The 11,575-nt window shown below is 43.2% G+C and overlaps 1 protein-coding gene across 5 annotated transcripts; it reads left to right on the top strand.

Annotated features, from left to right (window-relative positions):
• The first annotated feature begins 464 nt into the window (after positions 1-464).
• On the top strand, positions 465-10,047 carry DNAJC5G (DnaJ heat shock protein family (Hsp40) member C5 gamma). Of its 5 annotated transcripts, none has more exons than XM_007420853.3 (6): positions 465-575; positions 4,522-4,640; positions 6,326-6,539; positions 6,677-6,830; positions 8,166-8,249; positions 9,218-10,047. In XM_007420853.3, the coding sequence occupies exons 2-5, from the start codon at positions 4,528-4,530 to the stop codon at positions 8,243-8,245; spliced, it is 561 nt and encodes a 186-aa protein (XP_007420915.1). In that variant the 5' UTR covers positions 465-575; positions 4,522-4,527; the 3' UTR covers positions 8,246-8,249; positions 9,218-10,047. The 5 variants fall into 5 exon arrangements, with proteins under 5 accessions (XP_007420915.1, XP_007420917.1, XP_015743953.1 ...); XM_007420855.4 differs by lacking the exon at positions 465-575 and adding an exon at positions 611-883; XM_015888467.3 differs by lacking the exon at positions 465-575 and adding an exon at positions 611-890.
• Positions 10,048-11,575: the final 1,528 nt, after the last annotated feature.

Genomic DNA, 11,575 nt, shown 5'->3' with positions numbered 1-11,575 from the left:
ATAATTGTTTACTTTGGGTTGTGACTGGTCTGTTTTGCTTACAGAAAAAATGTTGCTATTCAGCAGTATTACAGGGCTACCTACAAAGTTATAAATCTAGAGAAGTTGCTCTCTGGAGTAAACTGGAAGTTCATCCTCTTTGGATTACAATTTGTCAAATCCCAAGACTGCTAGTTTTGATTGGTGTTCACACGTTTTGCCAGTTTGCCAAACCATGGCTGAATAAACCATAATTGGTTGAGTTCACACGTTGCAGTCACCCAAAATCAAATCCCTATGATAACTTATAACAAAGTGCAAAGCCACCAAAAGCAGTTTCATCTGTCCCTCTCCATCTCAGGAAGCAGGAGAGATAGAAAATATCCCAAAAGACCTCGGAAATGCGTGGACTGTGTAAGTTTCTTACCGAACTCTTTTTAATATGAACTCCCGCGGCTTCCTTCTGCCGCCCTGCTGCGCACACTCACGATTTGCAGGACTTTACCGTAGATTAAAGTCCTTCCGCGTTTGCGCAGTGAGCACCCTGGAGGCCGGTCGGCCGGTCACTTTCTGGGAGCGGAACAAGCGAGGCAGCGGTAGGTGGGCTGGCGGGGGGGCCGGTCTGGGGGTAAGCAGCGAGCGGCGGAGGGAGACGCGGCTTGCGCGTCCTGCGGCTTTACGCCCCAGGCCTATCAGCCTCCGTGAGGGAGGGCTGCTCGCCTGCCTTATTTCCTCCTTGCCCGACGCGAGACGCGCGTCGTGCAGTTTAGGGAGTTGCAAACTCAGATTTGAAGTCAGTGGGGATTGACGGGCGGAAATAATAGGGTTTTCTGGAAGTAAACTGTTAGGCCCAGGAGATTAAGGCGAGCGCTGTGCGAAGGAGCGACGGTGGCGGCTTCTGTAGGTAAAAGGTAACAGTAGACTTTCAAAGGCTAGGACTGAGAGGGAAGAGAGGCGGACCCAAGGCGAAACCGAGAAGACCCAGGTTGGTCGAAGGAAGGGGAATTATGGGGATAGGTTCCCAGGAAGAAGGAAGGGCGGCTGGTTTTCGCATCCGTGGCTGACCGATGCGAAAGTGGGAAAATGTTAGACCTTTGCCGATGAAAGAACGGATTAAACATGGCAGGTATTGTGAAAATTAAATGAGCGCCGTGCAAGGAGGAGACCGACCTACTATCAGAGCATGAGAGCAGGAATCAGATACCCGAAGTTATTGAAGCTGCAAACTGAGAAAATTAACATAGTGAGGCGGCAACAAAATAAGAGTCCCGTAAATCAGGGGTTTTCAAACTTTTTTAGGCCATGGAACCTGTTTAAAAAAACATTCCCGGATCAAGAAGCAAAGCTCTAGGGATAGAAAATTGGCTGCTCAGGTCAACTTTTGTTTTGTTTTTTGCCCTTAGCCTCTCATGGAACTGCCATGGAACATAAGTTTGAAAAACCGTACCATAAATTATGCCTTGGAGCATAATTCAAATGGTTCTTGGCATGGGGATTGAGCCAGCGAAGCAGGTTGTCCAGGCACTTGAGACCTGCCACTGCTGTGTAATTTATTTTAAAGACAAGAGTTTTATAGCTCATCCATTTTCAAACCTCTTTTGAGTCAAGCCTCTGCCTCTTTTGCTACCAAAATATTGAACATAAAGCAGCATTCTGCTGGAGTCAGTGTAGCAAGAGTGGAACTTTGCACATTTTTGATCAGTGTAACGGATGAGCCTTTCTAGTCTGTAACTACTATTTTGTAGTAGTAATTACTATTTTGTAATAGTAAAACAACTATTTTGAAGGTAACCACAATTATAAAGTTATAAAGGCTGTGTATTAACTAATCAACTTGGGATATCCGGAACATGCAGGTTACTCATGAAATTTCTGATTCAGTTGGGTAGTACCAGGAGGAAAGGAAATAAATGATTCAGCGACTTTGGTGCATCCCCTCTTTTTGCCAAACTAAGGAGGTTGATAAAATAATTATTGATGTTTTGTTGAGCGTTAATTTGCTCTTTCAAGAAATACAGCATTCAAGCATATGGATCTGTTTCAGAATCTTTACAGTAATAGGTAAATTGGGCACCATTTAGATTAAGATTGGTTTATGAAGTGCTTATTTCTGTTCTTATGCAGGGAATAATGGAAGAAAATACCTTGTGGAGAGGTTGCTGTTTTGTCAGGAGAGTTTTGGATTAAACCATTTGTAAATAATATTGGGAATGTAATGATTTTGGAAAGTGTGGTGATATGCAGAATCCCCACATGGTGAGAACTTGCTATTGTTTAAGTGCAACCTAGCAAATTTGGTTAGGTGCTAAAAGCTTAAGTTTCCAATTTAGTCTAGATGTAGAAACCAGATATTTTATTTCCTGAATAGGCAAGGCCTTCTCCAGGAGTAAATGCGAACTGTTTGGCAGGAGGCAGGATATGTTTTTGGCATGTGGAATGCAAAAGTAAGACTCTTGAATTGTTATTGAGGACACCACTGTTTGTTCAGGTAGCTTTAGAGAAATAAAATTTGGAATGCTGAGTACAGCTTTTTATGTCTCTGCTTTCAGGATTTGTAAGAGTTATCATCATTGTGACCTTCTGTAATGTACATTATTATGCTTCAATGTATACTTATGGGGTTTTTTAGTCCAGTAGGTGGCAATAAGGTTTATACTGGCTTTGCTCCAGCATAAAAAAGGAGATGGAAGGAAGCTCCATAGCCCTTTGTGGAGAATCTCATACAATAGGATGATGATGATGATGATGATGATGATGATGTCATCTTATCATGGCCAGGGCCCCTGAAGTGACAGGGTTGCTCCTATCTGTTCAGGACACGCTGAAGCCTTCAAAACAGTGCATGTTTTGTCACATTGCAAGTTGTGTTTTTGTTTGTGGTGGCAGGGAGCAAATTGAGTTGTGCTGTGTCTTTTCTTGTAGGCTTGTTAAGATAAAGTGAGCACTTGAGAGGTTGAAAAGACACACAGGATAGAACTAAAGGAGCACTTCTTATTTCTCTGAGTTTTGAAACAAGCTGTTCTGCAAATGAAGTCACAGAATGTTTGTAACCTGCAGATCCTGATTTAATTTCCCCACAAGCTTTTGGAACCAAGCACCAACATTTTATAAACTTGGCTCAAACTTTCAGAGGTTTGAAGAAGAAAGGATACCTTTCTTGCAGACCCTTTCTGTTTAATTAATTAAATGGATTTCTGCCTGTGAATAAATATTTTGGTGGCCCATAAATTAAAGGAAACAAACTGCTTACAAATGCTAATTAAACAAGGCAGCTAGGAAGTCAGATAACAGGATCTTACTTTCCTTAGCTTCTGTTCAGGGAGTGCTCACTGTTTACTGTCTGGTTGGCCAGGAACTGCTAGCAGAGTTCAGTCTTGGCTACTACATATTTTCCTGAGCATAAACCTCACCCAGCCTATGCCTGGCAGTCAGGCGCGGGATGGCCTCATTCCATTGGCATTTGAAATGACATGACTCAGCCTTTTGGGAATTAATCTAAGACATTCAGTTTTGCATAGGCTGCTCAAGCTGTCTTATATTTACTGACCTGGTAGCACAAGAGAGTCTTGCTGTGTACTAAGAGGGAGAGGCTGGGCTTAGAGGGAAATCCTCTGATTCAAAGTAGATAGGTAAAGCTGCAACAGGCTGCTTGGAGAAAAGTTGAGCCACTGGCCTGCAGGAGCCCCATGGTCCTAGAGTTCCCACTAAAATAATATTCATTTTGGTCCCAAATAACCATTGCCATAGATCAGATCAGCTGCTTCTGTTGACCCAGATGGCCATGTTACTATTCTCTCCATTGAGCCAGTTTAACTGAGGCTGAAAGAACGAGGCTAGATCCTGGATCCTTTTTCTCCTCCCCTTGTATGAGCCAGATGGTATGGCCAAAACTGAAGCCTGCCCAATTTTGTGATCTGGTTCCATAGACAAGCAGCTTCAAAGCACCAAGAGGAGCTGGGCCCTTATTTGAGGATTAGGGAGTGAGCTGAAGGTTTCCATCCTTGCAGGTGTAGGAGATAAGACTCAGAACACACAAGGTTCTGTGGCTTAAGGCAAACTCTCCACTTACCAAAGAGGGAGGGCAAAAGTATCCTCCATCCTATTGGCATGTGTTGCTTTGTACCACGAGCAGCAGGGCAAAACCTGGCACGGTGGGGTCGTTGCTCCATATTTTTTTTCCCTTTGTGATGAATAAGATGTCTGTTTATCTGGCACTTCCCCTCCCTTTTTTTTTTTTTCTCATACAAGGGCAGTTTACTAAGGACCACAGAATTAGGTTCTGTTACATAAGGTCTCTTTGCTCATCCTTTTAGCAGACTCAGATATAATCCTCAAGCAAAGGACAAGAGCAACAATTCTCCACAGTACAGGATGCATTCCCTGAATACTACCCAGATGCTGCTTCCTTCACAGGGGTGCAGTGGGGGTTATCTGCACCCCTGTGGAGCAAAAGACGTTCTGACCTATAGGCATTTACTCTCTCCTATGATGACCCTCCCTTCTGTGCTATTATTCAGCCTCTTGAATTGCTGCTTAATTTAGAACAAGATGGCGGAAGGTGGCCGGCCACAGAGGAAGATGTCACGGGCTGGGGAGAGTTTATATCATATCCTCGGCTTGGAAAAGGGTGCTTCCTCAGAAGACATCAAGAAAGCATACAGGTAGGGTACTGCTGTCTGCTGTCTTTCTCAGATTGGGTTTTAAGTTAGCCTTTCTTACTTCCAAGATGCTTGACTTCACAGGAGTCAAACCTTGCTTTGGTTTTTGTGATAGAGGCAACCAGAAACTGCATATAAAACAATGAACAGGTTGTCACAAATGGAGGAATAGAGTGCTTTGCCTTCTCCTGTGCCCGAGAAAGAAGCCAAGCAGGCTTCTAGAATTGGGGAACTTCCAATCTCATCATCTAACACCAGAGCTCTCCCTCCTCTGATAGTCCCTTAACAAGCTAGTCTTGCTGAAATTTGTGGACATATTTACAGACATGGCCATTATATCCTTGGCTAAATTGTGTTAAATAGAATTCAAGTTTCAATGTGTTATCTGCTACTCTCCTCAATCTGGATTATATCTTGAGACATGTTACATGATTCTACAGGCTGGACTTCTGCAGGGTAGTCTTTCATCTAGTAGTCCTGAGGTATCAACTATATGATCCTCCAAGCCATGCACATCATAGCCATAGCCATAGCCATGAAGTTATGACCATATTGATCTACCAAGCTGCTAGGCCAGTGTTTCCCAACCAAGACATCTGTGTTCAACTCCCAGAATTCCTCAGCCAACATGGCCATTAGTGAGTATTCTGGGATTGAAGACCATACATCTGGAAGTTTTTATTTTATTTTATTTTATTTTATTTTATTTTATTTTATTTTATTTTATTTTATTTACTTTACATTACATTACATTACATTACATTACATTACATTGTTTGTTTATTCAATTTGTATGGCCATCCATCTCACTAAGTGACTAGGCAGTGAACATTTTTTAAAAAATTATAATACAAAAATTAAAATACATAGCAACTGAGAATAAATCGCATAACATAATTGCTAAATTAACCAAGAAACAGGTCCTTGCACACGCTCAGGGTCTGAGGCCTAGAGCCAGGTCTTTAAGGACTTATGAAAAGCCAGCAGGGTTGGGGCCATCTCTGGAGGGAGAATGTTCCACAGGGTAGGCACTATGGCAGAAAAGGCATATCTTCTAGGCCCCACTAACCAGCATTCCTTAGCCGACAGAACCTGAAGCACGCCCATCCTGCCTGACCGGATCAGATGGGTAGAAACAACTGGGGAGAGATGGCCCCTCAAGTAACCTGGTTCCAAGCCATGAAGGGCTTTAAAGGTGACAACCAGCACCTTGAATTGCACTTGGAGACACATTGGCAACCAATGCAGCTCACAGAGTAGAGTGTTACTTGTGCCGAATTACCGGCGCCATTTACTACCTGTGGTGCCGCATTCTGCATCAATTGAAGCTTCCGAGTGCTCTTCAAGGGCAGCCCCATGTAGAGCGCATTGCAGTGGTCCAGATGGGAGTTCAGGTTGCCAAAGCTGAGAAACCCTTGATCTAGACTGTCCGCCTATGTGGTCTAGTGATGGCATTTGAGGACGCTGCTGTTACCTAAGATTCTTTTTTCTGAGCTATTTGTCTACAGCCCCTCTGTGTGGCCTGCTACTGGTCTTGCCAGGAGGCAGAAGGGGAGACTGCGGAGCCCAGTCAGTAGTGCTTACTGTGGAAGGAACTATTGACTTCCCTGAGTTTTGATGGCTCATAATCTATTAACACTGTGGAGGATGTTTGGTAATGTGGCTTAAATATGTATTCCCACCCCCAGGAAACTGGCTTTGAAATATCACCCAGATAAGAATCCTGATAATCCTGAAGCAGCAGAGAAGTTCAAGGAGATCAACAATGCCAATGTAATTCTCAGTGATGAGAACAAGCGGCGTCTCTATGATGAATATGGCTCCATGGGACTCTATGTGTCTGAGCAGTTTGGGGAAGAAAGTGTGAAGTATTATTTCCTCATGTCCAAGTGGTGGTTCAAGGTAGGTGGCTCATGGAACAGGCAACCTCTTTCCTTTCCCCATGGGCACAGTCCAGAAGCCAGTGGTGGCAGCTTTTCGTCTTGTTATTGACTAATCTTAAGAAGAGGCTGAGTTTGTCACTTGTACCCCTTCTCCAGGCACTAGTGGCGTGTTGTGGCATCTTAACTTGTTGCTGTTGCTGCTGCTGCTGCTGCTTCTGTTGTGGGAAATGCCGCCCACCTGAAGATGATGAGTCCTACAAATATGTCAATCCTGAAGACTTGGAGGCCCAGATCCGTGCAGAAAATGATGGTGAGATTGTTAGGGCAAACATTGGGATGAGTGTGGAGTTCAGTTTCATGCACTTGCTGACCCTCAGGGAAATGATAGTAGAGATTCTGGTACGTACAGCTCTTTCCAGGGTATGTCAGGTTCTGCCTGTATATCTATCTCTTCACATGCACAGAGCACGTTCACGTGAGCTCTACCCTTTTGCTCCCTCATCTCCTGCCTTCCAGGGCTTCTTGCAAGGCACTGATTTCCTGCTAGCTGTGTTAAACCAGCATCTGATCTCCAGCAGATCAAGTAATTAGCTGGCTGGGCCTATTAGGAACACATTATTTGGCTTCTGCAATTAATAGAAATCAGTAATCTTTTTCTGCTGGTTTTCTGATCAACTATCCAATAGGAAAAGTGAGGAAGATTCCACACAGACTATGCTTCCTATGGCTGAAAGTGGCATACACTCCTGGCCTAAACTTAGTCACCATTATTCTCCAGTGATTTGAACAAGAAACTCACAAAAATGTATCTGCACAGAGGTGCAACAAATACAATGTTAAGCCCAGATGTGGTTTGCCCATACTCTTTATACCTCCTCAGAATGCGTTGATCAAAAAAATTAGCTTGTTTTATTTAGGAAAACATTTCCTGGGTGGTAAAATCTGTACAATAGTGCAACAGTTTGGTTACTGACATTGTGAGTTTGCCATCCCTGAAGGTTTTTAAGAAGAGGCCAGATAGTCATCTCTCAAAGATAGTTTAATTGGTTTTCCTGCACATAGCAGGGGGTTGGTCTAGATGATCCATGGGATCTCTTCCAACTCCACAACTGTGTGATTCAGTGACTTTTGGAATTTGGAAAATTTAAATTTAAGGGAGCTAAATGAAGAACAGAAGTGTGAGTCAGCATTTCACCCCTTAAGAAATGCAAAGAACTTGGGATCATGGCTTTGCCTATATCTGGTATACTCACCATGCTATGCAGAGTTCCAGTGTGGTCTTTGAGCCAATGGAAGTTGCGCACACCAACCTTAACTTAAGCTTAACACCGTTTTTTAAAAACAGAAGAACCCAAGGACCCCTGCAAAAACTATAAGAAAATAGAAAATCCCAGCCTTTCTCCTGAGTGATGTGACTGCATCCATTTCTTCCATCATCCTGAAATCTAAGGCCATCAGCCCCCTCTGTCCTATTAAGTGTAGTCCTTTTCCCCTCCCCCTGGAAGGTAGCCCATCTCAGGTCTAGGGCATTGGCAAAGAATTACTGTTTTAGAATGTAGAAAAGCTGTGCTTTTCCCCTGTTCTTCTGCCTCAAATGCAGTGAAGCTGCTGCTAATGAATGTGATGTACTATGTTTCTTCCCAAGGTGGTGATGCCATCCGAATGCAGCCCGCAGCAAATGCAACATTGCACACCACAGATGAGAATCAGTCCTGCAAGCCATGACCTCGTAAGCAGGGCAAGATTGCTGGTGTGGGGTGGGAAAGTCATGGGGAAGCTGCAGGAGTCTTTTGCAATTGGTGACTGGATTCAGGAGGGTGTAAAAGAAGTTTTGCACTACTGGGGTTTGTGGCTCTACAGTGGCTCTATGGTGAGGAAGTCTGCTGCTGTGTAGCAGTCCCTTGAGTGGAACCCCCTCTGTTTTCTGAAATGTAATACGCCCTTGGTTAGATCCAGGATCTTTCTGCACCAAGGATGAGGTTTTTTCAGGATATTATTGGTCTGTGAAAGGGCTGGTGGATTAAAATCTGCTGTGGAATGGGATGATATTGCTTTCTCTTCTAATGCTGCAATCTGAGGATGTACGCTCAGACACTTACTAATAACTGGGCTTGTTAAATGCACAAGCTTTGAGACGGAACAAATCCCTTGCCAAGCAAAGAGCGTGTGGATGGACTGAGTTGGCTAGTTGTTGCCCAGTTCACAAAGTGATAGTTACAATGCCTGAGACTTATCTGCATGACTGATGCAGCTGACCCTGCGTGTTCAGATGGGTGAAGTAGAAGACTGGGAAGCCGTGAACCAAGAGTGACTGCAGCAGGTGTGGTTACTCTGCATTAGTAACAATATTGATGTCTGCTTGGATGGGGATGCTGTTCCGGATGAGTTTCTGATGCTAAGGCCACTCTTAACATCTGTCTTACTGTGTATGTCCATAGTTGTTTTGGCTCTCTCTGTCTCATTTCTTCTACTTTGGTGACTGGTCCACTTGTTAGCACTGGAAGAGACTGTTCAGAAGAAGGAGAGGCATCCTTTTCTCCAGATCATGAATGCTGTGCACAGACCAACAGCAGATATTTCCTAAGCCCAATGCACACATTTTTTGCCCACGGTCTTCCATTCTAGCAGACAAGCTTGCTGTAAAGCTTTTTGTCTTGTTCCTTCCTTTCTAACTTCACTTTCTCTTCCCTCCATCAGAGTTTGGTTTCCAGTCACAGCACAGTCCCTACTTCCAGCAACCATTCCAGAGACACCCTGCCCAGGCCTGAATTACCAATCATTTGGACTCTGGACAAAGAGCTCCCTCTCCAATTGCGACATTGTGCAACTTCTTCTCCGGTGAGGGTGCCTGAACGCCTGCTTCAGAGTCATAAGTCTTCTCAGGGAACATGGCCACGGGCATACTCAGACCTTGCAAGGGGCTGGTTTAAGGAAGGAGAGAGACTTTAGCTCCGCCTCTTTGGGCCCAAGGAACAGCTTCCCCTTCACCAGCAGAGCAGTTCTTTGTTTAGCTGGTCTTCCCACAGTAGTGGAGGAAAAGAAGATGGATGAATGTTGCCAACCAGCAGTTTTTGTCCCCAGTCATTATTATTCCCTCCATCCTTGGCATCTTGTTTTTTTAAGCCAGCCATTGTGCCCTTGTCAAAGCCCAACTCATGATGGAGGAGGGGATATTGGACTCCCCACCTCCAGTGCCAGGGAGGCAAACTGCCCTGCTAGGGCTGTCCCCTGGCAACTGGAACTGCCCTTTCTGACCTATGCATTGGTGCCAAGCTGCATTTCAGGGTGTAGTGTGAAGTATGGTAAGATTTGGAGTGCCTGCCTGGTAAGTTGGGGGGGATTAGCCCATTATCTCCCATGATGAACTGCTGCTCCAGGGAGCTTTAGTTGCTGTGTAGCATCCTGCCTCTTGAGCTGCCCTGAATCCTTTTCTGTGGGGTGGCACTGGCCAAGGGCATTTTTCACACTGTGATTAAAAAAACTGTTAGGATTTTATCAGCACAATTAAATATTTCTGAAGGAAGGAACTGCTTTTCTGTTGTTCATGTTTCCTTGGGAAGTATTCATTTGGTCCTGGGAATATTGGGGTAGGTCTTATGTACTTTGCAGGCAATCTCTGCTTGGCCTTTCAAGGGCATCTCAGTTTTCCCCAGATGCTGGAATTTTTAGTTGAACAGGGCAAGGTAACAACTCACTACCTTTTTATTTATTTGTGGGCTAGATTATGCTATTTAAGGATCCATAGCTGGCCTTGCAACCATATCCAACAATGAGTGTAATTTGTACATCAACTTGGAAGGGATTGTACGTGAAGTACTTCAGAGTTCTGTTTTAGATCTATTCAACATTTTTATAAATAACTCTAGGCCCTAGAGGGGTATAAAAGTTGGGAGCAATAACAAACACATAGAAAACAGAATCAATATTTAAAGCCATCTTGACTATCAAGAGCACTAAATCAAATCAATAATAAATACATAGAGATAGAAATAGATATAAGTATGATAGTGGGAAGAAACGGTCACAAGCTTCTATGCTATAAGATCAGGAAGTGATACTATAGAAATTACTTGATTTTTTGCTTTTTGATCTTTTATCATCAGAAAGGCAGCACAGGTTGTGAGAACCCTTTCTCACACCCAGTGGGGTTGAGTGAGGTGCCCACAAAAGACAGACAGTGGCAGCCGGAACTACCATGTATGAGGCAGTACCAGCATGTGAATGCTTCTGAGGGGAGGTTTGACTTCCAGTCTTCCATGTCTGAGCTGTTCTGCTACAGTCATCTTTTCTTCTTTAAATACCTTCAAGTTTTTAAAGGGCTGTCATGTAGGTGATGGAGCTAATTTGTTTTGTTGCCCCAAAGAATGTATCTGAATGTTAGAACTTCTTAATCATATGAGCTATTTGGCAATTGAACAGAAGCAGAGGCTGAATTATTGTCAAGAGGAGTGTGGCAAATGGGTATCTGTATCAGCAGGAACTTGAACCTTTTGAAGTTGTATGCTTTTATAATTTTAATTACAAAAATGTCCTGTTCTAGGATTTAACATGCTCGATGCAGCCTTTCTTAAAAACTGCATAAAGTCTCTTCGGTCTTAATGGTATTATATGGCTTAAGAATGGTTGCTTTGGGACTAACGTGACTGACTATATCTCCTCCCTGCTTTAACAGAAAAATAAGTATTAAGAAGTAACAGTTGGGAGAATAATAAATATGCCAGGAAGAAATGATCAGGTATACATTTCTGCTTTGAGACCCAGGCTTAGGTCCAAGCTACTCCAAAGAGATTGTCTTTTTATATATATACAATTTTATTAAAGATTTTAAAAAATATTAAAAACTAAACTAATATAAAGAATGAAAAAGAAATAAGAAATGCAAGAAAGAAAAAAGGAAAAAAATAGAAAAGAAAGAAGATACAAAGAAGTAGCTTCTGATTTTCTTTACAGCAGTTATAATTATAAGTTTACCTCTTACTCTGGTTACAACATACCTCTTGTCTTTCTGTAATCTATTCTGTTTAATCATCAAAACCATAAATCATAAGTTCATTT

Source organism: Python bivittatus, unplaced genomic scaffold (assembly GCF_059951505.1).
Source record: "Python bivittatus isolate LINGU-HERP-01145 unplaced genomic scaffold, Pbiv_v1 ctg000690_np1212, whole genome shotgun sequence".
NCBI classification, from domain to species: domain Eukaryota; kingdom Metazoa; phylum Chordata; class Lepidosauria; order Squamata; family Pythonidae; genus Python; species Python bivittatus.
Note: the sequence above shows the minus strand (reverse complement) of the source record. Positions and strands in the feature narration are given on the sequence as shown.

What these genes read in the sequence shown, in the direction of transcription:
- DNAJC5G (XM_025167933.2), top strand. An exon ending in GACATCAAGAAAGCATACAG is followed by an intron (nt 4,641 to 6,325) that starts GTAGGGTACTGC and finishes TCCCACCCCCAG; the next exon opens with GAAACTGGCTTTGAAATATC. An exon ending in TGTCCAAGTGGTGGTTCAAG is followed by an intron (nt 6,540 to 6,676) that starts GTAGGTGGCTCA and finishes CCCCTTCTCCAG; the next exon opens with GCACTAGTGGCGTGTTGTGG.